The sequence below is a fragment of the Microplitis demolitor genome, chromosome 3 (assembly GCF_026212275.2).
Source record: "Microplitis demolitor isolate Queensland-Clemson2020A chromosome 3, iyMicDemo2.1a, whole genome shotgun sequence".
Taxonomy (NCBI): domain Eukaryota; kingdom Metazoa; phylum Arthropoda; class Insecta; order Hymenoptera; family Braconidae; genus Microplitis; species Microplitis demolitor.
The window spans coordinates 21,725,778-21,751,424 of NC_068547.1; the positions used below are offsets into that span (position 1 = coordinate 21,725,778).

At 32.2% G+C, this 25,647-nt stretch overlaps 5 protein-coding genes across 6 annotated transcripts; 1 reads left to right on the plus strand and 4 right to left on the minus strand.

Annotated features, from left to right (window-relative positions):
• Window positions 1-65: 65 nt before the first annotated feature.
• On the minus strand, window positions 66-13,228 carry LOC103569793 (E3 ubiquitin-protein ligase MYLIP). Its single transcript, XM_008547288.3, has 8 exons — window positions 12,891-13,228; window positions 12,188-12,796; window positions 3,942-4,135; window positions 3,588-3,828; window positions 3,267-3,436; window positions 2,969-3,185; window positions 2,626-2,823; window positions 66-2,438 (listed from the first exon to the last, which is right to left on the minus strand). Exons 2-8 carry the CDS (start codon window positions 12,272-12,274, stop codon window positions 2,070-2,072), a joined length of 1,476 nt encoding a protein of 491 aa, XP_008545510.1. The 5' UTR covers window positions 12,275-12,796; window positions 12,891-13,228; the 3' UTR covers window positions 66-2,069.
• A 449-nt stretch (window positions 13,229-13,677) lies between these two features.
• Window positions 13,678-15,292, minus strand: LOC103569792 (V-type proton ATPase subunit G). The gene is made up of 3 exons (XM_008547287.2): window positions 15,116-15,292; window positions 14,650-14,750; window positions 13,678-14,578 (listed from the first exon to the last, which is right to left on the minus strand). Exons 1-3 carry the CDS (start codon window positions 15,195-15,197, stop codon window positions 14,405-14,407), a joined length of 357 nt encoding a protein of 118 aa, XP_008545509.1. The 5' UTR covers window positions 15,198-15,292; the 3' UTR covers window positions 13,678-14,404.
• Window positions 15,293-15,478: 186 nt separating this feature from the next.
• LOC103569789 (protein LTV1 homolog) lies at window positions 15,479-17,551 on the minus strand. The gene is made up of 7 exons (XM_008547283.3): window positions 17,372-17,551; window positions 16,811-17,297; window positions 16,540-16,730; window positions 16,347-16,475; window positions 16,098-16,280; window positions 15,775-16,029; window positions 15,479-15,693 (listed from the first exon to the last, which is right to left on the minus strand). Exons 1-7 carry the CDS (start codon window positions 17,372-17,374, stop codon window positions 15,571-15,573), a joined length of 1,371 nt encoding a protein of 456 aa, XP_008545505.1. The 5' UTR covers window positions 17,375-17,551; the 3' UTR covers window positions 15,479-15,570.
• Window positions 17,552-17,650: 99 nt separating this feature from the next.
• Window positions 17,651-22,067, plus strand: LOC103569790 (amyloid protein-binding protein 2). Of its 2 annotated transcripts, XM_014441902.2 has the most exons (6): window positions 17,651-18,039; window positions 18,127-18,418; window positions 18,719-18,832; window positions 19,262-20,359; window positions 20,438-20,603; window positions 20,888-22,067. In XM_014441902.2, the coding sequence occupies exons 2-6, from the start codon at window positions 18,260-18,262 to the stop codon at window positions 21,115-21,117; spliced, it is 1,767 nt and encodes a 588-aa protein (XP_014297388.1). In that variant the 5' UTR covers window positions 17,651-18,039; window positions 18,127-18,259; the 3' UTR covers window positions 21,118-22,067. The 2 variants fall into 2 exon arrangements, with proteins under 2 accessions (XP_014297388.1, XP_053593333.1); XM_053737358.1 differs by having other exon boundaries at window positions 17,651-18,418.
• Window positions 22,068-22,163: 96 nt separating this feature from the next.
• Window positions 22,164-24,840, minus strand: LOC103569788 (rab GTPase-binding effector protein 1). Its single transcript, XM_008547282.3, has 7 exons — window positions 24,497-24,840; window positions 24,267-24,374; window positions 23,757-24,202; window positions 23,179-23,684; window positions 22,711-23,110; window positions 22,509-22,619; window positions 22,164-22,408 (listed from the first exon to the last, which is right to left on the minus strand). The coding sequence occupies exons 1-7, from the start codon at window positions 24,543-24,545 to the stop codon at window positions 22,241-22,243; spliced, it is 1,788 nt and encodes a 595-aa protein (XP_008545504.1). The 5' UTR covers window positions 24,546-24,840; the 3' UTR covers window positions 22,164-22,240.
• Window positions 24,841-25,647: the final 807 nt, after the last annotated feature.

Genomic DNA, 25,647 nt, shown 5'->3' on the forward strand with positions numbered 1-25,647 from the left:
TAATAAGTGTATTTTTTATAAATATTTTTATTTTAATTATTTACTCTATTTATTTATAATTTTAAATTTGTCTGATGTCTGTTACATTCACACTCATGATTTGAAATGGAAATATAATGACGGGGTTTATTATTTATATGAAATAACGTCAGACGAGTGTATTATCTGTCACATTTTTTAATATTATTGAAACAGGCCGAGTGTACAGTATTATTTTTCATACGGTATATTTATTTGTTTATTTATTATGCATTTATTTAATATTTTTTATTATCTGAAAATTTATATTTTACTCGCATGTATTTAACGCCAATTGACGTAATACTAAAAAATAATTTAAAATACTTTAAAAATACTCTTTGCAAACGACAATATTAATTATTATTATTACACATATATAAGATACCATTTTGGTAATCTCTTATGTCTTATATATATATTTATGTATTTTTTTCGCCAGTTAGTGGATTACTACTCACTATTCACGATACTTATATTCATTCCATATGTCTAGATAATCACAATAAATAATTAATTAATTAATATATATATTAATTAATTAATATTAACATTAATATTATCGATACATGTATATTAATCATATCAATAACACATTTATTAATGATATTGATGAGTCGTGATAACAAATTATAAAAGATAATTTAGCAGAGCTGGTCAATTTATTATTTGTTCTGCAAATAAAATATATTTGTATGTATCCTTATTATATTAATAATAATAATTAAAAGTAAATATAGATTGCATTGATGGATGACTATAACGATCGCCATATTTATTTAAATTTGTTAGCTTATTTAATAAATTATATTTTAAACGTTAAACAATAAACATTTTCAAATAAAACGTTATCTTGATTATTATTCCTGGGCTCGCTGAATATACTAATAAAATCATTCACTCGAGTTTTTGTTTATTTATATATATATATGTGTGTATATACATACATAAATTTTTTGTTATTTCTTTTTCATTCTTTCAGTCTCCTCTGTTATCATTTACTTGCCCGCAGACAAAAAATGCTCAGACATTTACGCTTGATGGGTTATTTTTATTTTTATTGTTATTATTATTATTATAGTTTTGTTTTATTCGTTGGAATTAAAAGTAGATTCATGCTTTAAGTCGACGTTTAATTTTAACCGGGTTGTTTATATATACATTTAAATATACACGTATCATGGTGAGTAATAAACGGTTTAATTTATTCACCATATTTTAAAGATAACGATTTAACATTTTTCGTAATGTTTTCTCGTTTATTTTTTAATTTAAGTCACAAGTTGATAAAAATAGTTAGTGTTCATTATGCTGACAAGTGACTTTTTATTATTTTTTTATGTTAATATGATATTATATAATAATAATAATAATAATAATAATAATAATAGTAATAATAATAATATTAATAATAATAAGTAATGAATAATGAAAGCGAGAAAAAATATATTGGTCCGTTTATATTTAAATTTCTAATAATATCGTAACGCCAGACGCTAATTATGCGTATTCAATAATTATCTGCTAATAGCACTTTTAGTTATACATATTTTTCCTCCAATATTTTTTTTTGTCATATTGACAACATCATATCTATTTAAACACCAAAGTTATTAATCACAGCGTAAGAAAAGTTTAAACATAATCAGTTTAATTGAATTTAAATTTTTAAAAAAATTTGTATCAATAGTCAACAAGTTCTTAGACAATTAAACTTTGCCTGATCATATTAATAATAATGTATAAATAAAATGATATAGATTGTCAAGTATTTTATGTAATAATAATAATAACAATAATAATAATAATAAGATATTTAAATGTTAAATTGGTATGAATTGAAATATAAAAAAGATCACATGACGTAAACATATATGTATATATTATTTATATGATAAAAGCAAATGACTATGCTGAGAAATGATAATTTAAAAACGTTGGTATCATCAGTATAATTGTGTTCATTCGATTTGATGAATGCGCTCGACACCACAGGTGAAAATCCGCAAAATTCTGCTGAACACTAGGGATTTCCATTTGTCACGTCGTTCTCAAATGCCGTGACTGCTGATATCGGTATCATTCCTCGGATTTGCCTGGTTGATAACATCTTCCGACTGACTCATGCTCAACGTCGACTCGCCTCTGTCCATCGGCAGTTGCTTGAAGTTATTGTTGTTGTTGTTGATAGTATTGTTATTGTGTTTGTTGCTGTCTACGTGAGCGAATTCAATCGGTAGGTAAATCGTTCTACAGTGATCGATATCGGCACGACAAAGGGGACACCGTTCACAGCGACGTGCACATTCAACACAAGCAACAGCGTGTCCGCATGGAAACAATGCCGTGTCCAAGCTACGATCCATGCAAATTCGACAGAGCATCGCGTCCAATAGTCGTGCAAGGCATTCTCGAGACTCCTGAAATGTTTACGACATTGTTTGGTTATTAATTTAATACATATATACTTCTATAGAACAATCGATCAATAATAATAATAATAATGGTAATATAATAGACCGTCGGGAATGAATTTATGAGAAGAAGAAGAAGAAGAAGAAGAAGAAGTGGGAGGAGGAGATGCCAGATAAGAACAAAAGACTATACCTTGCACTTTGAATTTTCACAATCTCCACAGTCATGCTTATCTAGAAGTTGACTTTCTTCTGGCAACCCAATATTCACAGCCTCGCAGTAAAGTGCTCTCCGAGCATTATCATACACCTCCCGGCAAGTTCTACGGATATCGAAGACATATTTTTTACCCAGGGTCGAGTCCTCGTTGAAAATAGAAATAATAGTTCCCTGGAATAACAAATGATATTGCGTTTATATAAATATATTGCCTTGAATCTATGTAGAGTTTTGTTATTTATTAAGATTTTCTCCATTTAATGGAATAGTATTGTATAAGCTGAGTATGTAAGTGGATGAATAATGATTGTATTACCTTGAGATCACGTATAAACTGAGCAGTGACGGCGCTCCTGACGGTTTCACAGCTGTAAAAGGCATGCTTTTCCGTAATAGCCCGGTACAATCCACTCGCTGATTGACTAGAGTCTAATTTAAAGTCCAATGACGTTTCTTCACCGTCAAGAGACAGGTAGATCAGGTGGAACATCCGTCTCTGGGATGTCGCACTCTGTATGGCCGTGTAGGGTATGCTGGAGTAATCATGCAATCATTCATTTTAAAAACCTTCGCCTACTTTATTATCAAATAAATTATTCTAATTACCAACGTACTTTTGTTTCTCGTCGTTCTCTCCGCGGTAGACGGTGATTCCGTGGGGCCCAACGCCAATCATCGACACCGCATTTGAACCAAATTTGCTGTGAAACATTTCCTGGCCAAATGTATCCAAATTCGATACTTCCTTCAGCAACCAGTACTCGGCTGTTGAAGCTTTCATTCCCTGAAAAGTGCCCGTAAGTTAAAGCGATAAAAAAAAGCTAATGAATAAATAACTTTTTTATGGGAGATTGTATTATGTATTAGAATTGTGAGTTGAGATGGAAAAAAAATAAATAAATAAATAAAAAATTTCGACAAGAGAGCGAGCTCACTTTTATTTCTTTGTGCTGTTGAATTATTCGATGTAGAAAATCGTGGGGTTTAGGTTCGCAAGAACCGCCGGGCTGAATTTGACAGCACTGGGAATAAAGCCCATGCGGTGGAGACAATGGATCGTAATCCCCAGCTTCAGCTTGCGCCAACAATGCCACTAGTCTTGCAACTGATGCCCAGTCTGTAACTTTAAGTCTTCCCTCCAGCAGTTCCAGACGCGAGTGCAAGTAGAATTGATGTCTGAAACAATTCGCATTGTATATTAATTTAATTCTGCTGTTAACAGTTATTGTTATTATTATAATATATATACATATTTACTATTCTACATGTATATTGTATTAATAATTCACCTGGTTGCTTCTTGTAATAATAAGTGAGGCGGTACCCAGAATTTAACTCTCAGCGCAAACCGCAGAGGTGCAACTCCGCCTGTTTGTCTCTCAATGGGATTACGTAGATTTAACCAAAGCTCTTCGCCCTTAGCATTCTGATATTTAAGTCCAAAGTAATCACATTCTTTACTTATTCCAAGACAGTTGCAAGCCTGGAAAAGAAGGAAAAAAATTTTAATCCATGATAAAAAAAAGTCCAATTTATTCAAACCAACCGATGAATAAAAATATGGAAAAAAAAGTAATATAAAGCTTTAAAACGCGCAATATATTTATTTTAGTCTGGCCTATTAATAAAAATTCCAAAACATTTCGATTGGATTATTATACAGTCACCACAAAAAAGTAACTTAATCTGATATTCAAATGACTTTATTCGCTACATATTTATTGTTTGTTTAATAAATTGTTTGAAATATAGTTTTTAAAGTTTATTTAAATATGACGACCCCGGGTTGATAACCCAGTTTTCCATTTACTTTTTTTCTGATTAAAAAAAGTTTCATACAATTTAATTTTAAAAATAAAAAACCAATTTACGTATAAATACAAAACTAAAAAAAAATATACAAGTTATAATTGTTTTTTGCAATTTGTTGAGAAAACATTGCCGAGATTATCTTCTCAGTTTTTTTTTTATTCTCTCGTTGACGTGATATAAAAATAAACCTGTATAAATTAGTATTTTATCTTCTGGACGTGGTGTGGATCACGTACTCGCGCCGACTCGCGATCGCGAATAACCGGTCCCTACCCCACGTACGTGCTTCGTTTTAAACCGGATGAAAAAGACGTAAACAAGCCCAAGAAATATTAACGATTGGCTCTCCCGCCGTTACTTAACTAATATTATGCCCATAATCCCATGTATTTATACTAAATTAATAAAAACTTCATATTTTATCAATTATATTATCACTGACGTAAAGTTTCTCCCTGACTTATTTATTGCCAAAGTTTTTTATGATTAAATTCAAATAATTAATTCCAATCTATATTCATATTAATATGAAATTCACTTTTACTATACATTTTATTGTCGATAAATTTTTAGTATATTTTTAAAAATTTTCATTTAATTTTCCCGCCATTTTTATAAATCTTGTCATTTGTTAGTAGCGAAAACTTTATTTCATACATTTGTTATAAAAAAATCTATACTAGTAAATCACAAGACATTTTGTCAGACAACTCAGAAATCGAAATTTTCCAAAAAATGACTCAAAATTTATTTTCACAGTAAAATCTCTGGTTTCTTATATTTATTTAACTTGGCCATAAAAAATTCCACTGTTACTCAGCAAAGCGGCCGGGGATATTGACAGTAATTGTCCGTGTAATTAAATAAAAGTACATTTAGTTTTTTTTATCCCGTCAAACACCTGACCGCCTCAATAAGTTACTCAGACTTGTAATTTACGCAAGGCCACTGTCTACGTGTCGTGCTAATAAATGACATGTCTTCATTGTCATGATCAACCTCCTCCGCTTATTGTTTTTTATTTTATCTTTGTCATCCTCACATCACACATCCATCATATATGTATACATCTATACAATACAATACAATACAATACAATACAATACAAGTTCAATTTAACAAGTTATCTAAATGCCATCAGAGTAATCCATCTGATGCGGCAGGAAATAAACTCGAAATATGCCATAACTTTGGTAGATTGAATTCAAATCACGCAATCATTAAAATAACATTTTATATTGTTGGCAAAGTTATTTTAACAATTTACCTATACTGTTAAAATTGAAAACAAAAATTTTTTCAGGACTACACAGAAAAAAATGTACCTAAAGATCGGAACGTTTTCGCGGAGCGAAAGTAAAAAAACAAAATGAAAAGTAAAAAATCTAGTAAAAAATTTTTGCGCCAAGTACAAAATGGGTTAAAATGATCATATTTTTTGTTATTTTTTAACGCAGACTATTTATGTTGAATTTCAACACTAAATTTGTGTCAAAATTTCAACACAAAGTAACACTTAATAAATGTTATTAATATCTATTTTTGTACTAGGTAACATATTTACAGTTTTGAATTGTAGATCAATTTAAAATTTCTAAGTAACACATGAAATGTGTTGATTTATCACAAAATAATCAACACAAAAAATTTAACACAGACCGTTTTTAACACTACGGAATATTTTTTTCTGTGCATGTACATATATAGCACAAACTATTCGAGTTTAAAGAGTAATAGAAATAACATGAGTGATTTATAGTCAGTGTAAAGTACACAATGAATATAAATTTAAACTTTCGTTTATAAAAAAAAACTTAGTGCTTCGGTTTATATAAACAGAGTACATATTTTCCTTTCGATCTCGAGAGCACATTGAGGTCATTGTTTCAATAAAACAATTAGAAACAGACCATAAAAATCAATATTTATATACAGGTACATATATATATATATTTATAAATGTGTAGCCAGATGCTGGTCAGTATGAGTGTAAAGAGTATTTAGTATTGACAGTAAATTAAAACAAATTGATATATTTATTGTATATTTAAAAAAAAAAATGAGCTTAAAGTTTTGCAGCGTGTGGTTTTAAAAATACAATGAAGCGAATGGAAAAATCGTAGCTAACAATTGTCGAGTATAAAAAAGGAGGACTTTGAGTCCGGAGCGTATTACCGGTACGGTGCGGGGTTGACATATAATGCCCGATGTATCCTGTCCCGTCGTATGTAGTGGCTATTACTGGGTCTTTTGTTCGCGGATAAATGCCCCCTATTGTCGGAGAGGTATACAGTGAGATTAAACAGCCGGATACCAACGACAGGAGTATTATATACACGGGGATGATGCCGGGGGCTGAATTGCCCATCAAATGAATAGTAGCTGGTTGATGCTGGTGTACTTTGTCTACGTCAGTAGTCGTTGCGTTTAGCCGTTTTATGTTAAAATTTTTTAATTTTATCTTCATTTTAAAAATGTCACTCTTCTCTAGACAGACACACCCACCCACACATGCACAGTTTGTTAATGTTTTTATTATGCAAATCACCGGCAATTAGTTTAATGTAAAAACGACGGTGCCTGCTGCTGTGTCCATTTATCATTTTAATAATAGCGTCATTCAAAAAATAAAAAAAAAGTAAATATTAACGGATGCATTTTGGAAAATAACATTTTTATAAAATCTAAATATACATGTTAATGTAATGTAAATTATAAAAGCAAATATGGGTGTATATATATTATATTGTAATGATAATTATGTTTATTATTAAAAAATGACATTTGTTTATTGTTTAAAAAAAATGAAAATAAAATTTATTTAATAAATGTCAAGGTATAAATAATTATATTAATTTATCGTTGTGTTGTTGTAAATAAAAATTTATTCAGTAATAAGAGTTTGTCAACTGAAGATTCAGATAGTCCGTGTATGTAAAGTGAGATAAGAATAACAGAGAAAGATGAAAGAGACGGAGAGATATCGGGGACATCGTAAATATAGAGAGTGAGACAGAGAACGAGTGCGGGCTCTCGAGTCCAAAGTCCGCGGACCTCGAGCCTGTCATGTATATATACACATATATTTATATACTCGTACATACACATATATATGTACGCGTGTGCCTTTTATCCGTATGTAAACCGCGTGGGAGTTTATAGAGACTCGCTTTCTTTCTTTATTTCTCCACGTTATTTTTTTTTTCATCCATGTCCACAGTCCTCGTATTTTTTTACCATTTTTTTCTCGCCGGAAATAGTCACTGGGCTTTAACTTATCGGTCCATCTAATCGTAGTTTAAAGGCGGAGTCCAAAAAAAATAAAAAAAACCTAGAAGTAAATAAAGTTTTATATAAAAATATATTTTTTTTAAACATTTAAAGTCACACTAGCGGATATAATAAATATAGAAGTTGGGTGTTGTGTTTATAGTATACGCAAGGATAAATTTGGGAACAAGTTTTTTTTAGGTCGGCCAAGACCACACGTAACAATGACGACTACATACAAATATACTACAAGGCGATGAAGAAGCACGTGTGCGCGGTTGGACTTTGGAACGGGAAAGACCCAATCGACAACATTTTACTTATGCTCTTATACTCTACTCTGCTTATTTGCTTGCCTGCCTGACTTGTACTCATATCACTACCCGAGTATGCAAATTTTATTTTCGTAAGCTTTACACGCCGAGTCATCAACAAGTTCATTTAATTATAATTTTTTTCTCCCAACCCATTTTTCTCTTAATCAACAGCCGATGGCAATCTATTTATGACTTCACTTACATGTACTACTCAACAAAAAATATTTTAAATAACTATTGAATTACGTGACGACCTTCGGTAACTCTGTTATTTCATTTATTGGAGTATAGCTGAACTCTAACGAGCTCTGGATATTTTCCGTTTCACAATTATTGTAAAAAGTAAGAAGAGACGATAAGAAAAATAATTGGAAAAAAAAAGTAAATACAATATACATTGCAGTAGAGTACGGTAAGATGTATTGATTAATGGTAGTTGGTATATCCGTATATAAAAAGGAGAAATGTATGTGGAGCTTTTTTTCCGAACACCTGATTGGCTAAAGATAGCAGAAAAATTTTCACAATGATGTATATTAAAATTAATGCATGAAAAAAGACACAGGAATTTGGGTTTTCTGTTATTTTACATTGGGAGAGCCTCGAAAATCATGTCGGATGATAACCAGAAGGTAAAATAAAAAAAAATATCAAATGGACACACAGAGGAGATGTCCAGACACGTGTTTCTGTGAATGTCTAGAGCTCAAAATATTTTCTTTCCCTTGGTATCTTATGCTAAGAAGAAGATGAAATGTATGTAAATTCTCTTTTCCGAGCATCTGATCGGCTTAAGACAGCATTAAAATATACTCAACTTACACAACAGTACACATTAAAATAAACATACATGGACGCGAAACATGAATTCTAGTTCTAGTATATATATTTAGTATATAATGTGTTTGTAACAAGGGAAATGGCGAAAATTTTCACAAAACATTCGCTATTCTGTAATGAATTATTGAAGCGGTATCAGAGGTCTTACACTCTGACGCCGAAGGTCGTTGCTTACTCTTGTTTGACGAGCTGAGTAATTGCGACAATAGTTGTAACACTTTAATATATCCTACATCTATATACACGAATAGTATATGTAAAGCATAATATGTATTTGCATTTCAGTGGACTATTAAAAAATAAAACGTTGAGTTTAACGACCTCGTAAAACTTGTGCACGTGCACGATCGATGCAACACGAGTGATCTTTATCCTCATATGCGCTGCATGCATATATATATACCTGGCACACTGGTAACTAGTGCATACTCTCAAGCTTTTATGTTATATTTCTCAGTGTATAATTGCACTGCACTGCGACTTAAACTCGGTATATAAACGTTAGACATTTTCATTAGCCTTCCTTTCCGGTTGTTTTACTCTCGAGAGAGAGAATTATATTCCAACAAACTTTAAACTATTTATCGGCGAACTTTTAATCAAATAAAAAAAAAATATTTAAATTTATCCATCGCTTGAAAAAAAATAAATAAGAAATTTTAATTAACTTGTACTCAAACGGACTAGTATGTAATGAATTACCTTTTGATACTCACGTTAAAAAGTAAATAAAAAGTAATTAAGCTTTCGATAAAATTACTATTTGCGCACGTTTTGGTAAAAAATAATAAGACATTATTTTAATTTACTGCAAGCTGGGACTCACGTGCAAGGTCGCTAATAACCGGCAATTACTCTCTAATGACATTCGATGATGCGTGCGTATATATATATATATATATATATATATATATATGTATACAAACTATATCATTATACAATATTACGCTTAACGATAGTAATAATAATTAACCAGCTGATATTCAAATTACCGCAACTAGGTTGACGTACGATTGGCACCTATACCTTCAGTGTTCTATATTATCAATTAAATAATCAGTATTCTGCACTCTGCTCTACTTTGATAGTATAGTATATCTACATCTAAACCGCCGCGGGCGTGTGCCCGTGAAATAAGAAAGCGCCAATCAGAAACGAAAGTGACAAAGCATTTATAGTCCGTCAATCAAGTTATGAAATAGAACCATCTTGTCGCATAAATTTATGAGCACCATACATCACTACGGCTGATAACTGGTACAGCGTGTGGTCTATAGCAAAATGTTAGAACTTGAAAAAAGGAATTTTCAAAGTTCGTATCAGTGTCAAAGATAATTTATCGGATTTACTTTGGCAATTAGCGCGTTAATCGAATTCTTCGGATAAAATATATACGGACCGAGGGATAAAGTTTTACACTTAGCAATGAAAGGAGGTAAGAGCAAACTGCGATTTTTCTTTACGATTGACACTTGGACTAATTTGAAAACTCCCTGCGGAAATGGGAATGTAGTGAGCGAGTAGGGATGCAGTTGTTATATATATAATATGCCAGAAGTTAAAGTTAATGGTAAAGTGTTAAAGTTTGAAAGTGTCCTTTGTATTATTCTTAAACTTTTATCACTCTTTGACCAATTAATGTAGTCTACAATAGTTATGGGCACTGAAATAAAAGAAAGAGAGCAAATGGATTGTGATAACAATACGTGAGGACTAGGAGAGTTTGCATGCACGAGAGTGGACGAGGATGAAAAGTATCTTCCTGTTTAACAACGACGATGTGATAAAGACAGTATGTAAGGTAATTTTACAGCAGATAGGCGTGTTGACCTAGACGCACGAACAGACTTTAGTTGAGGATAGCTAGCGGTAACATCCCCAATTGCTTAACTTCCAGCACGAACTATCAACGGTCTACTCGCCCTACTCGGAGCGATGCTAATATTAATTTCAAGTAATATAAGGAGAGACATATATGTTATATAGACATAGAGAGGACCGTATTAATTATATATACATATGTGGCGTTGCAACCAAGCGTCGACGACCCATGCAAATAGATTGACCCTTGATTATTATACGACCTTTTCCTCAAACGCCCCACCGCATTTAATTCATACACACACTCATGGATTTTTCAACCTCTACCAAATAATTATTGTTATATATATATATATATATATATATATATATATATACTTTATTTATAATCAGTTATTTTTGAGCGTGATTCATTTCTTGCACTGACTAAGCCAAAAATTACATCCACCGAGTTTGCGAGTGCTAAATATTTAATGAGGAATTTCCATGTCAAGTATCCGAAATATCAACACAGAAAAAAAAATCCGTCTGAAATAAAATATTCTTGATTTAAGAAAATTTTTTTGAAAACCTCTTCTGGGACAAAGTAGAGATTTCAAGCCAAGAGAAGTTCTCTTGGCTTAAGAAAATCTTGACTCGGTTCCCGAAAACATTTGTCTTAAGAAATATTTTCTTGACTCAAGATAACTTTTGTTTCTGTGAACAATTAAATTAACTGATGAATTTAGATCGAATGAAAGCTGGAAATGGAAAACTCAGATCGTGATTATTAACAACGGCAAATTTAAAAGGATTTTGTGTAAATCCTACTTAATGCCAAACATTATTTTATTATAAAATTCATGAGACATTGAAGAGAGAGTTTAAGTAGTGTGTCTTTAGTCTTGGCTGTATCCTTATCTTAGCAGACGGCTTACAATGAGATTAACTTGAATTTAATACTGATAAATTATCGAATGAACACTCTTGCTGAATTTAATTTAAAATTAACCATCTTTCGAATAGATAAAACCCTGGGGACTAATTATCATATTAATTACCCATATTTGTATCTGCATATATATATATATGTATGTTTTGCTAGCAATATGATAATTTATGTTTGATGTAACATTACATAAAGTTTGTTAAAATGTGTTAATAAACAAATGGACGTTGACTAATCGGTAGTTTATGCGAATTTTATTTACGGTTACGTTATTTGTTTACGGTTTACTTGAATCAATAGTCTTTTTTTTTAACACATTTGCCAAACTTCGTACTTGACCCATATCGTCACAGGAATATCGACGAATTTAATCTACTCTACGACTAAAAAAAATAAGCTTATGATAATGATAATAAATATTCAAATTAGTTAGTGAGTGAATGAGTAATAAAAAAAAATTAGAGTCTCGGTTGGTTATTTACCCAGCGGAAAGCTTTGTTAAATTTAGAGTTATAAAATACATATGATGAACACATATATTATTTACCTTCTCCAAACATTCGCGACCTATAGCCCGAGGATCCACCTGTACCTCCAGGATCACCGAGTTCGCCTGGCTCACGAGGCACCACATCCTTCTTCTTTATGAATTTATAAATTTGTTTACAAAAAAAAAACCGACTGTAGTATAATTTAATTATTTAAATTATATTTTTATTTAAAAACACTCGCGATCCCGTCACTGGTCACGTATCCGATGCTTTGAATTATTTACCGGGAAATTATAAATAAAATAATTTAAAAAAAAAATAAAAATATCAGACTGCGTGATGATGATAAAATATCACGACACACCCGGACAATAACTCCTCGGAGCTTTTAATCCTCCGGATTCGCGGGTTTTTCCCAGCAACCGAACTAATAATATATATTTATCATAACAGTTACTCGTAACAGAGCCAGCAGTTGCACCAGGTTACAAAGACACGTTGAGTATCGCTGTCACTGATCTTTCCTCGTAGTCGGTTGCTACGTCCAGGATAAACGTGATGATGCTGATGCGCGTACTCAATTTATTATCCGTCAGTCTCTTTATCTCTTCAGCTTCTTCCATTTCTCGGTACGTCTTATCAACCACCGACGTACGACACACACACTAAACAATTATTATTTATATATTTATTATAACTATTGTTATTATTATTTATGATATTTATTTGTTTAAATAAACTATTTAAATTATAGTAAACCTGGATTTTTTTTATTGAATGGCGCTGGTAAGGTTGGTCCCGTAGTGCGGACCGCCGACGTCTGTGAATCCAACGCGAATTGTGTACGAGTACGAAGCAAGACACAAATGTACGAGTAGCGAAGAGTCAGTGTAATGTTGAGTTAACCGATATGAGGGAAAGAGAGAGAGAGATTGTCGTACAGAAGAGTAGAGGCGCAACCGAGCTAAACCAGAGCCAGCATTAGGGGAATCACGAACTCACCAGCTGATCACAACTCCCACCACCGCAAACTTTTTCTCTTTCATTTTATTATTTTCACCCCTTTGTGTTCTACCATAACCAAGTCCTATGGAGGCTTCATCGTACGTCCGTACCTTCGCCCTCGTCCTCTCTCTCAACTTCTCCCCACTCCTTGTTATTTCCCGAGGTTTGTTATACTCCAGCCAATCAGCTATCGCGTCTTTATAAATACAAACTGTATATATCTATACACTATTAAATACCTTTTTTTTATTGTTGTACGTCGTCATTGGAAATTCTCCTGCGCATGCGCCTGCGTGGCGCGGAAACTTTCAAACAATAAAATTAACCAACAAAACTTAAGTTACGCAATAATCCATAAGTTAATTTATTACTTGACACCAAACTATTTAAATACAAAGGAAAGTATTTCTTTGAAAACAATAATTACTTTTTTTTTTTATAACATTTATTTTCGACGCTAATACTGTACAGGCTGATAAACATCCAATAAAACGTGTACTTTATAAGTTACTTACTGGTTTTTGAATTTAAAAAGTCAAAATAATTGGCGCTAATTTTATTATTGTTTGAAGAAAAATAAAATACAAGCGTAAATAAATTTAATTTATTATTATTAATCAGTATAATGTCGTGAGAGTCTCATGATAATTTGGAGCTGACACAAGAAACTCTCAAGAGATCGTACTAAATAAATATAATGATAACAGTCCTCGATGTTACAGAAATAAAAAATAATAAAACATCATGGAATGAAGCCTAGCAACAATTATCTACCATATGAGTTTAGTAGCCACCACCTTTTTAAAACATATTTATAATTATTATGATATTATTTAGTCTGCGCTCGCGGGTTCACCCAGGCCTCGGTGAATCAGCGTCACATTTTTCGTTAACAATAATTATCATAATTACACATGGTTACTTAATGGTGCTGCAGTAATTCTCAAACTGTTAATTACGATTAAATATTTAAGCTGTGCAAACAATTGTGATTAACTGGATACCTTTATAATTATTGTCATAAAGACTCGATAAATTCTCTAAAAGTTTGAGTATCACGGTCTACATCTACGTTAGTGTATAATTGTTATTATAATATATGTATATATATATTTATATATATTAATTTGTTTCCAAATACATTTTAACGACGATATACTTTTCGAAAGATACAGGAGACATTTACACTTACATAATATTGATAGATTATTTTTTAATAATTATTATTATAGGTTTTGTTAGTATGTTTTTTTTTTTGCGCTCGAAGCTTAGACATCAGAGCGATAGTTAGGGTGCAACTCGGGCTTGATGTCGTATACCAGCTCCAAAATTTTCTGTATGACAGGGTCCTTGTGAGTCAACAACTGGCTGTTCATTTCCTCTATTTTTAACTTTGTATCGGCATCAATGCGCGCTGCTACGCCTTCTTTAGAGCCCATGTGCTGTCAAAATATCGTTGGCGTTAAAGTAAATCAATTATAAAAAAAAAAGTAAATTATTATAAAATGTATACCTTGGCTTCGAATTCTTTGAATTGTTTCTCACGTTCCTGTCTGTACTTTTCAATCTCATCTTGAGCTTCTTCCTTGGCCTGCTTCAACCGACGTGCTTTGCCTAAAATACAAATATTTATTTTGTTTAATTATTATTATTAACCCAGGGCATCAACCAGCGAAGAGAAAGCGGTTTATAATTAAAACATTTATTTTAATAAATTTTAGCTTGGACTCAAGGTCGATCCAACCTGAAAATATCAGCTCGCTAAATTAAAAAATATAAATAACATTTAAATAAATATAATTAGCAACTGTCATTGATTATAATAATAATTAGAGAGACGTCCACACCCAAATTGCATTCGTATTCAATGTGATGATTTTTTATGGCACTCCCACAAGTCACACGTATCATACACGAGTCGTAAAATGTCCAAATTGAATGGACATTACAATGAAAAAATAAATAAATAAAATACTCACGTTTCCTGGCCTCGGTGACTTTATCTGCGGCCTTCTTCTCGGCAGCCAGGAGCTGCTGGATACCTTGGGTCTGGCTGGCCATTTTAAACTCAAATTAAAGACAAGATTAAATACAATTTGGAGCAGTTTAGGTGAAACTAATCACGAATCGATCATATGACTGGTGAAGTTCTTCTTGCGGTGGTGGCGCTGTTTCTTATTTTCTTACTCACGTGGTCTCATATATATAATATGTGTGTGTGTGTGTGTGTGTGTGTGTATGGATTTACACTCCAGTACGTACTTACATTACTGTAAAATGTAATTGACATTTACATGTAACGATTCCCCCAATAAATTTTATTAAATAATGACAATTTATTTTATTCCTTCAATTTTATTTATTCTTATTGTATAAAATATCAAATTATTATTTTACATAATATAAATTATAAAGAATAAGTAAAATTATAGTTTTATATATGCTGGGTATTTGGAGCAATTAATTTGTTACGATTATTATTTAATAATATTTTTTCTTGACGTTTCTTTTCTTCTTTGAACGCATTTTTGTTTTCTTTACACTCGATTCTTCGCGCCTGTAATAAAAATAATAATTAATAATTACTGTAATTATTAAATTAATTATTATTTTATTTATTATTAAAAATAAAAAATACCCGTCGATGTTCCTTCACTCGTTTTCTACGTTCTTTTTTTTCTTCTCGTGTTTCATTCTTGGGCCTGATACTTATCATACTGTAATAACTTTTATTAGTCTCGGCAATCGATCTACCAGAGTAAGATAAATTCCTCTCGTCCTCGTTCTCCAGACCCAATCGAACCAAATTTTTAGCCGTCAGCTTTCCAGGCTGATCATTCAAAACGTTTTTCGGTATTCCCGTACGTTTGTCTATTTTTATTTTTCCTATTCTCTGTAATAATAAATTCCGTACATGAGTTTCTGCACATCGAATAAAAGTCTGATTGAAGGATACAATACCTTAGGATCTGGCAGTAATTTAGGATGATTGAAAATATTGCTGTGTGTAGACAGAATACTTTCGCAGTCCCATTTATTTCTTCTACGTTCGTCTACTTCGACTTCTTCTAGTTCTCCCTCAGAGCTTGAGTTTATTTCAATTATTTTCAAACGGTCTTTCATCAGTTCTGAAATACTCACAGTCTGCGAGCGTAAATAAATATTATTATTGATTAATTACTACTATAAATTATTATCAATCACACTTACAGATTCTTCACGTTGTTTTTGAAACTCCATTGCTAATTTTAGTATGGAACTTGAATCGTCATCAACGTGTCCTTCTATTTCTTCACAATCTAGTGCTCCAATTTGTTCGTCATCATAATCAGCATACATCTATTATGTTAAATAATTAATTTATCATTACTAATACTTATCAAGTAAACACATTGATATTTACTTTTTCAAATTTGTCATCAACGTGGGATAACTGCTCGTTTCTTCTCATGACACTACTGCTCATAGAGTACTCTGTAAATCGTGATTTAGTTTCCTCATCTTTGAATGTAAACTGCGGGCCGTCTAAACTACAAACTTCATCTCTTTCTTCATCAGAATCTACCATAAAATTTGACGAAATATCTGATTCATCTAAAAACCAAATAAATTAGTTGAGACTATAAATATAATTATTTATTAAACTCCCTATTAGTAATCCAACAAATTAATACCATATTCATCTTCTTCATTAAAATAATCAGTATTATTATCACCATTAGCCAACTTGATAAAATCATCCTCCAATTCATTATCGGAATCTTCAAAATCAAAGTCATCGTCCAGAGCAGCAACGATATCAGGATCCAGCTCCGGTCTGGGTCCAGAAATAGGCGCCGCTCTATTCAGGAGCCCGGTTTTTTCTTCAACCGAGGACGGCAATACCGACGAGGGTAAATTTATTTTAGGACGATCTTCACTGCTAGGGCCAGGCTGATCTTGGGCCCATTGTTGTGGCAAATTATTGACATCCTCCAATTTCCGTAAATAAGCGAATTCGTCTTCAAAAACAGACTTACACTTTTCCTTAGCTTTTTTGCTGTCAATCGGAACCAGAACATGCTGCGGTGCATTTTCATCAGCTGCCAGTGGATCTTTTTGGGACCGATGGCCCACGAGGAACGAAGCCGCGTTTTTTTTGTCGATAAATTTTTTCTTTGGCTAAACAAATTTATTCCATCAATAAAAATAACCTATAAATATTTAAAGCTACATATTGAATTTAAGTTACTCACCATTTTGTCTAGATCTTCAATCAAGAATAATAAAAAAAATTATTACTGTCCTGTTAAAGTGACCAAATGCTAAATTTTATCAAACCCAATTATCTGTCCAAGTAAACACGTGTATAATTATTCAATTTAAATAATAAATGAAAATGAATGATAGCTGGTTCTGGTGGTGGTGGTGGTGGTACAGGTATTGATGTGGTGGGGAAAATGTCTAGGAGCGAAGTCTATCGGCTGTACTGACAATCACTGGATGACTCGATCCGGATCCAAGAAAATATGGCTATTCTGAGATCCGAGATTACATATAGTTTGTAATTCGGTAGAGCTGGTGTAGTTTAGTGTAGAGTGTCGTGTTAAAAATATAGACGACAGACACACTACTGAGTGCTACAAAGAGCCACTAATAATACAACTAAAAAAATAACAATTGTCATCACAAGTGTTAACTGTTTATTATCATAAAAAAGGTGGCACATTGATACAATAAATAATATCGGGTTTTTAAATTTAAATGAATCTTGTTTAAATAATCACGTCAATACGTAAGCGACTATTTAATTTAATTAAAAAAAAGAAAAAAAAAACATTAAATGAGATTTAAAATTATACATAACAGCAGCAACAGCAGTTGTCTTATGTTGCTTCTGATGTAGTTACTCGGTATTACAACAGTTCAGTATCCAATATTATTATTATTATTATTATTATTATTATTATTATTATTATTATTATTATTATTATTGATATTGGTTGTATAGAGTTACTGTTGTTGTTGTTGTCATCGTTGAAGAATCAGTGATTGACCAATATTGTTATTATAGTTATTATTATTATTATTATTATTATTATTGGTGGTGGTGATTGACAACGAAAACGAGCAATACAAGGAAAATGGCTGATGAATATAAACCGCAAGCTGGTGCTACAGGCACTTCATCAACAAAAACACTATACGAATTAAGTGTTTGTCGAGTTGCTGATAGATTTATAAAATTAAAAAAATATCTCACTTGTTTACCCGACAATATTCTCTTTGATGTATACTACGAGGTAAAAAAAAAAAAATAAATTACTCATTACTAATTATTTATTATTCATCACTTAATAAGTAGTACTATATTACTTATTGTTTTAATTACTCGTAACGTTGCATATTATTTGACATTTGTCCACTTGTCACTTGAGATTAATTACCGCGATAAATATTTATTACGCCGTAGTTATTTTTTGTTGTTGTTTTACTCTATTAATTTATCTTAATTTTTAAATTTCTACAATGTGTTATTGTTGTTAGTTATTATTTATGGTATGAGTGATAGCGATTCCTCACAAAGCTTATTATTGTTTCAGTTGTATAAGAAAAAGAAATTATGTTTACTGGGAGCTGAGTTCAGCGATTTAGATACTTTTTCAAAGATGCTGAGAGTCAGAAGCAGAAGAATTCATTTATTTCAAGTGTTTCAGGTATTTATTTATAGTTTATTTCAATAAATTCATTTTATAGCTTTTTTATTATTTTATTAAAAGCCGCAGATATGGTCTGTTTTATATTTTTATCATAATTAAATCGGCCTTGGAAAAAAGAAATTCATATATTTTAAATTATTTATGACAATCAATCTCTTTGCTAACGTCACTTGGATTTTATGTATTATTTTTATCACAAGATTAGTTTTGTAATAAATAACTAACAAACAATTATCAATATGCAGGTTTATGTTATCTATTTCTAGAGACTGTAACATTTAATTGAAATTTATTTCTCAATAAACAATTTTATCATATCGATAATAAGATAGTGATTGAAAATATTTTTTTTCCAAGTATTTAAGTGATAAAATAGTTTCCTGACGTTCAATTATTGTGAAATAATGAAATAAAAATAATTTAAAGGCTCTGATGGATCACGGAACAAAAATCGACAACGAGCTTGCGATAAGTTTCAATGTATGTTGTTCAAGGATAAGAAACAAATTAAATGGCCAAGCAAATATTATAGACCTCGGACTCAGACTCGGGAGCTTTCTGAGTGACGCTGGATGGTACGCAGAAAGTACAAAAGTTTTATTAATGTGCAGAGATTTATGTATCGCAGAGAGCGAGACCGCTGAAAACTGGTGCCGTACATTAGACTGCTGTCACAAATTATTACGTGCCCAGGCGGCTTATTGTGCATTTAAAGACGCTAAGGAGACACACGAGCTGGCATTAAGTACAGTTGAGAAGTTACAGTACGCCGGGTACGAAGATTGCAATCATGCTGCACTTTACGCTGAATTCAGTGTGTTATTTTTTATGAGAAGTGAATATGATCAGGCTTACAGATGGAGTGTCGCGGCATTGAAAGAATTAAAGCCAACATTACCGCCACGTATTACAATAGACGTATTACGTCAGGCCGCTAAATCATGCGTTGTTAAACGTGAATTTAAAAAGGCCGGTTTGTTAATACGTCAAGCCGTCTATCTGTCAAGGGAAGTATTTGACAAAAATCACCCCAAGTTCTGTGATGTTCTTATAGCTTACGGTTTTCATTTACTAAATTTTGACAGCATTGTAAATAGCGTATCAATATACGAGAACGCTTTGTCAATAAGAAAAGAAATATTTGGCCATACTAATTTACATGTTGCTATTGCTCACGAGGATTTGGCGTACGCTCTGTACGTACGCGAATACAGTTCAGGCAGATTCACAGAAGCGCGGGAACACGTCGAGAGAGCTATTGAAATAATGGAAAAGCTTCTGCCGTTTGAGCACCTGATGCTGGCGAGCGCGAAGCGCGTAAAAGCGCTGATACTCGAGGAGATTGCGCTTGACAACGAGCAGGACAATGCGTCGACGACAAATAAAGAATTACTTTTGCAATCCGAGTACCTGCATCTCTCAGCCCTTCGTCTTGCCCAGACGGCATTCGGCGAACGAAATGTACAAACGGCTAAACACTACGGTAATTTAGGTCGATTGTATCAAAGTATGAATAGATTTCAGGTGATTTTATATAGATCTAATAATTCAAAACGTTTACTTAATTTAAATATTTATTTTATTACTCTTTTGTGTTATTAGGAAGCTGAAGAGATGCATTTAAAAGCCATAAGCATTAAAGAAGAATTACTGGGCCCGGATGACTATGAAGTTGGATTAAGTATCGGGCACCTGGCTTCGCTCTATAATTTTCACATGGATCGTTATCGTGACGCGGAAAAACTTTACTACCGCAGCATTGCCATTAGTAAGTTGACGAATTTTATTTCATTATTTCATAGCTGTTATGTACAAAGTCATTTAATATCTTATCCGTATGCGAAGTGATTTTTTTTAAAAACTCTGAAACTCTCTGGAGTGACGAAGTAAACTTTGATTTAAATCAAATCCGTAATCACTCCCGATTTTCTACCGTGTAAGAGCATAATTTATTTTTTCTTATGCTCTTATGGTTTTCGATTGCTAAAATTTATACACCCTTATTAAACCTACTATGTGATATCTATTATTATTGTTTATATTTGTTTACAGATCTTAAGTTATTCGGTAAGAGTTACAGCGGACTTGAATATGATTATCGAGGCTTATTGCACGTATATGAAAAACTACACGAGTACGATAAACTTTTGGAGTACAGAGACACCCTTATTTTATGGCACGATTTGAGAAAACAGTACAATCAATCAGAACATCCGCCGATTGACTTGAATGAACGCCCTCAACTTATAGAAAATGTGATAAAAACATTTTTTTCGATGTAATTTATCTTACGCAGATACGAATCTACTTGTTTCGCGTTAAAAAAAAAATTAACATCATTATTAATGATAATTATTTTATTTTACGGAGACGTTGGTCCGTAACTCGGATCTCGTTTTATTAATTAAAATAATGTGTAATTAAATTTATATTGGTCGGAATTTTTTGGACCTTAGTTTATATAGTTAATAATGTAAAAACGGATTTTATCTTCACTAAGTCCATTGTTACATAATTATATGAGTAATTTTCAAATCACAGATCACGTCAAGTAAATATTTAAAAAAAGAAAAAAAAAGGCATAAGCGCGAATCGTATAATTAATATGTTAAAATAGCGAGAAAAACATTAAATGATAATATCAGAAAGAATTTTTTATACAATAAATATATACTAGTGATATTCCAAATATAAATTAAAAAAAAAAAAACATAATAAAACACAATTGTTAATATATAAAACAACTAGATATACCAAAATCTGTGTATCAATATTAAACACTGTTAAAAAAAAATTACATCAATATGTACAGAGATAATATTCGTTAAATATTATCAATATATCACGATAGTTTATATAAAAAGACAACTTGATAAAGTACACGAAATCTTTGAAATAAATGTGTTAATTATTTGTTTCACACAACAGCTTTATCACGAAACCACTTAAAGAATTTTAATTGATGAGAGTAATTAAAAAAAAAAAGTATAATTTTAAGACCACGAGGCTGATATATTGATAAATAAAATAAGTGATAACAGTTACATTCAAAAGCATTAATATTTTCATAAATTTACATTAAACATTACAGATAATTTATGTACAACATTAATTTCTATAATTTTTAAAATTTTAATTTTAAATCAAAGATAAATTTTAACTCGAGAACATTTTAAGTCGTAAAATATAATTAATCTGTTTGAAACATCTTGATTTTTAAAAAGCGATAAATATATTTTTTGAAGATATAATTCAAGAAAAATCATTAAATCATCAAGTGTGATTATATTTTAATCACACTAAGTGTTTTATTGCACGCTTTACTCTGTTCTTTTAATAATTATTATTTATTTATTTATTTATTAATTAGTTTCATTGATAAATCCTAAAATAAATATAATTTAATTAATCTGGTGTGTGCGGAGGTTGTTGACTAAAGTATGGCGCGGTATCTGGGACAAGTAGCGTGTGGCAAACACCGCAAACTCGGGAAGGTCTTTGTTTCGGTCCGCTGTTTACAACATGTGATAAACATGATTGGCAAAATATATGACCGCAGTGTCGACAGTGCACCTAAACATCACATAAAACAGAGAAATTTTTTTTTAATTATGATTTAAAACTACTGATAGTGATAATAAAGATAGTTAGTTATTGTTATCATTAAAATTACTTTTTTCTTTCCAAGTGAAAAAACAGTATGACACGTTGGACATTCATCAACATCTTCTTCGTGTTGCCACCTCACTTCGCTGCCAGACTCGCGTATTTTTTCTAATTGCACCTGTTTATAAAATGATAAATTACAATAACCATTTAAATAATTTTCCCAAATAAACATCAATCAAAAAAAAAAAAAAAAAAAAATAAAATACCTGAAGCGATTGAGACAATCGTACAAAATCTTTCTGCACTTCCCCACTGGTCTCCAACACTTGCTGCAAGCTGGTCACCCGCTGTCTCAATTCGACGATCGTCGCGTCAGCTTCTTTTTTCGCGGCGGAAGTTTCCTTCAAGGCACTCTCCAGCCTCTCAATCTTCTCGTCTTTCTCAGCAATCATCTGCTCTCTGAGGAGATTCAGCTCGTACTGCATCGTAGCTTCTTTCTCCTGCGCGACTTCCTGAGCGACTCTCGCAATGATCAGATCCTCGTGGGCTCGGAGTAAACTCATATGCAATTCTTCGACAGTGTTCGGCATATTTATATTTTCACTCTGCAGTTGCTGGGAATGTTTGCTATGTTTACCTACAAGTACCTCGTTCTCTCTCTGCAATCTACAGCAAATCATTTAATTAATCATCAATTAAAAAAAAGTACAAAAAAAAATAAAATCGAAACCTACTCTATTAAATGCCTCTGGACTTCTTCTCTGCCGCGAGTCAGCTTGGCGAGTTCCTCAGTGACTCCCTGGTGCATCTGCCTGAACTGCAGCTTTAATTCCTGCAACGTCTGCTGCGCCAACTGGGAAGCCGAGGTCAGCTCAGTTACTTTTATTTTGTGCTCTTCCTTCTTCTCGTTCCACTTTTCCTCCATTCCTTTGCGGAACTCGACCTCTTTGATCAGCTCTTCCCGCTGTGACTGCAGCATTTTATCAGATTCGGCCAACTGTTTTTCCAATTCCTTGGCTGTCGTCTGCATTTTAACCAACTGCGCTTCATAATTAACACACATATCACAAGTTATTTCACCCTGGTCACCTTCTAGCTTCTTTGGTTGCAATTGCGCCTGTGGTAATTCTTTGTACTTTTGTAATTCATCATCAGTGGATCGTAATTTTTCTTTCAATGCATTTATTTCCTCTTCCAATGGCACCACCAGAGATCTCAGTACTTCAGCATCTTCTTGCGCCTAAATAATTAGGTTATTAATGTCTACTGACATTAAAATAAATTAAAATTCAAATGAAAATAAAATACGTACATATTTTTTAACCTTCTTCATACTTTCTTCAATATTATCCGAACCCAGAGACAACGAATCAGCCCCCAGTTGCGAGACAACTTTCCTCGCAAGAGTTTTCGTAACATGTGACAGAGATATCTGGGGCCCGTCTGTCGGTAAATCTCTGGACATCTGTCCCTTGAGGAATGAATTTTCCTCCTCAAGTTTTGAAATGTAAGCGCGAAACTTTCCAACCTCCATTTCCAGCTGCTCCCGCGTGCATGCCGACTCTTCCATCGTGTCCTGGATAACCTGCTGAAGTGAGGCGATCTCCTCCTGAGCTTTGTGTGTCTCTACGTCAATGTCATTCTCTAACCTGATGTTCGCCACCACCAGCTGGCTCTTGGCCTCATCTAATTCATTCTTTAATTTTGATAACTCATCCTGAAGATCCAGATTCTCTTTAAATCTTTTCTTCAGTTCCTCTGAAATGTCCAATTTAAAAATTTAAAAATCCAACCTGGATCATAAGGGTGATTCCAGACTTACCTTCTTTTTGTAAAAACAATTCTTTCATCTTAGCTCGCTGGACATTAAATTCTTCTCTCAGATGAGTATTTTCAGACTGAACCTTCTCGAGTTTTGTTTGCAAATCAACTGGAGAAAATTTTTCATTTATTTATGTGCCAATTTAAATTAATAATTATAGTTGACACTCCAATGTGACTTGCAAGTGAAGAAATATGACAACATAAACTAATTAAAAAAATATTATTTACCTTCTGAATTTTCCACCAGCATATTATTGTCCTCTGGATTGGTCTCCATAATTAAATAATTTAAATTAAATAAATAAAATGGACATATGATGAATCACTAGCAGTACAACCTTAACACTTGAGACAAATAAATATGCCAGCTGGGCTATAACCTTGTCAGGTTAATTATTCGTTTGTGTATTCGACAATATTGCTGGTACATTATACTAGTATATCAATGAAAGAGTAATTATTATTATAATTCTGATCGATCCACATGTAATTCATATATTGCACTTTTATAAAAATTGGATTTTTTTCTTTTTTTTACTCACTTCTATATAAATACGTTGACGATAATTCAGGAACTCCAGCAAGAACTTGATCGACTGATGAATACTGGGGGTTAAATTAGTTCCGTTTGTCATCACTTGGCGCTGAAGTCACTTTTTTAAAATTCATCCAATAAAAACGCCAGATTATTCATTAGACATTTTTTTGTGACAGTGAAAGTAGCACACGAAATTTTTGTTGTTTTTAAACAAATAGATAAATTAATTATTAGTAATAATTAATTCTTTTGAATCAATTCCAAGGACTGTACTGAATTTTCAAGTAGAAATTTAAGAAAATTTTGGACCTCGGGTATTTTCAGTATCATAATATATCGTGACGGAAAAGTCTTTGTTCGGATGAAAATTTTGACGTTTACTAAAATTAAAATTTTTTTTGTCTGAAAAAAATAAGGTTTGAGTTTTAAATTCTGAGTTTATTAATTAATAATCAATTTTAAATTCAATATTTAATTAAATACTTCAGTATTTAATTTAAATTTTGAAATTTCGCGCCAAGTTACTACAACAGCGCAACTGCGTGTCGCTGTAGTCGACGTTCAAATTTTTTCTAAAGTGGGGGCGGTCGATGAATCGCAGTATCGATTGCTTCGTATCAACTAACGGTTCGATAGCGGCAGTCAGTATCATCGACAATGGCAGTCGTAGTCTAGATCCTTTTCTACGTTTGAATCGAAACAGTTTTGCAGTGGCGTTGTGTAATTTTCCATAAAAGTTATTGCTCATAGTTATTGTTTAATTAAATTGTGCAGTGTTTGTAAAATGTAAATTGTGCAAAGTGTCTGTGATGTCGTTAAGTGATAAGTGCTCAGTGCTATA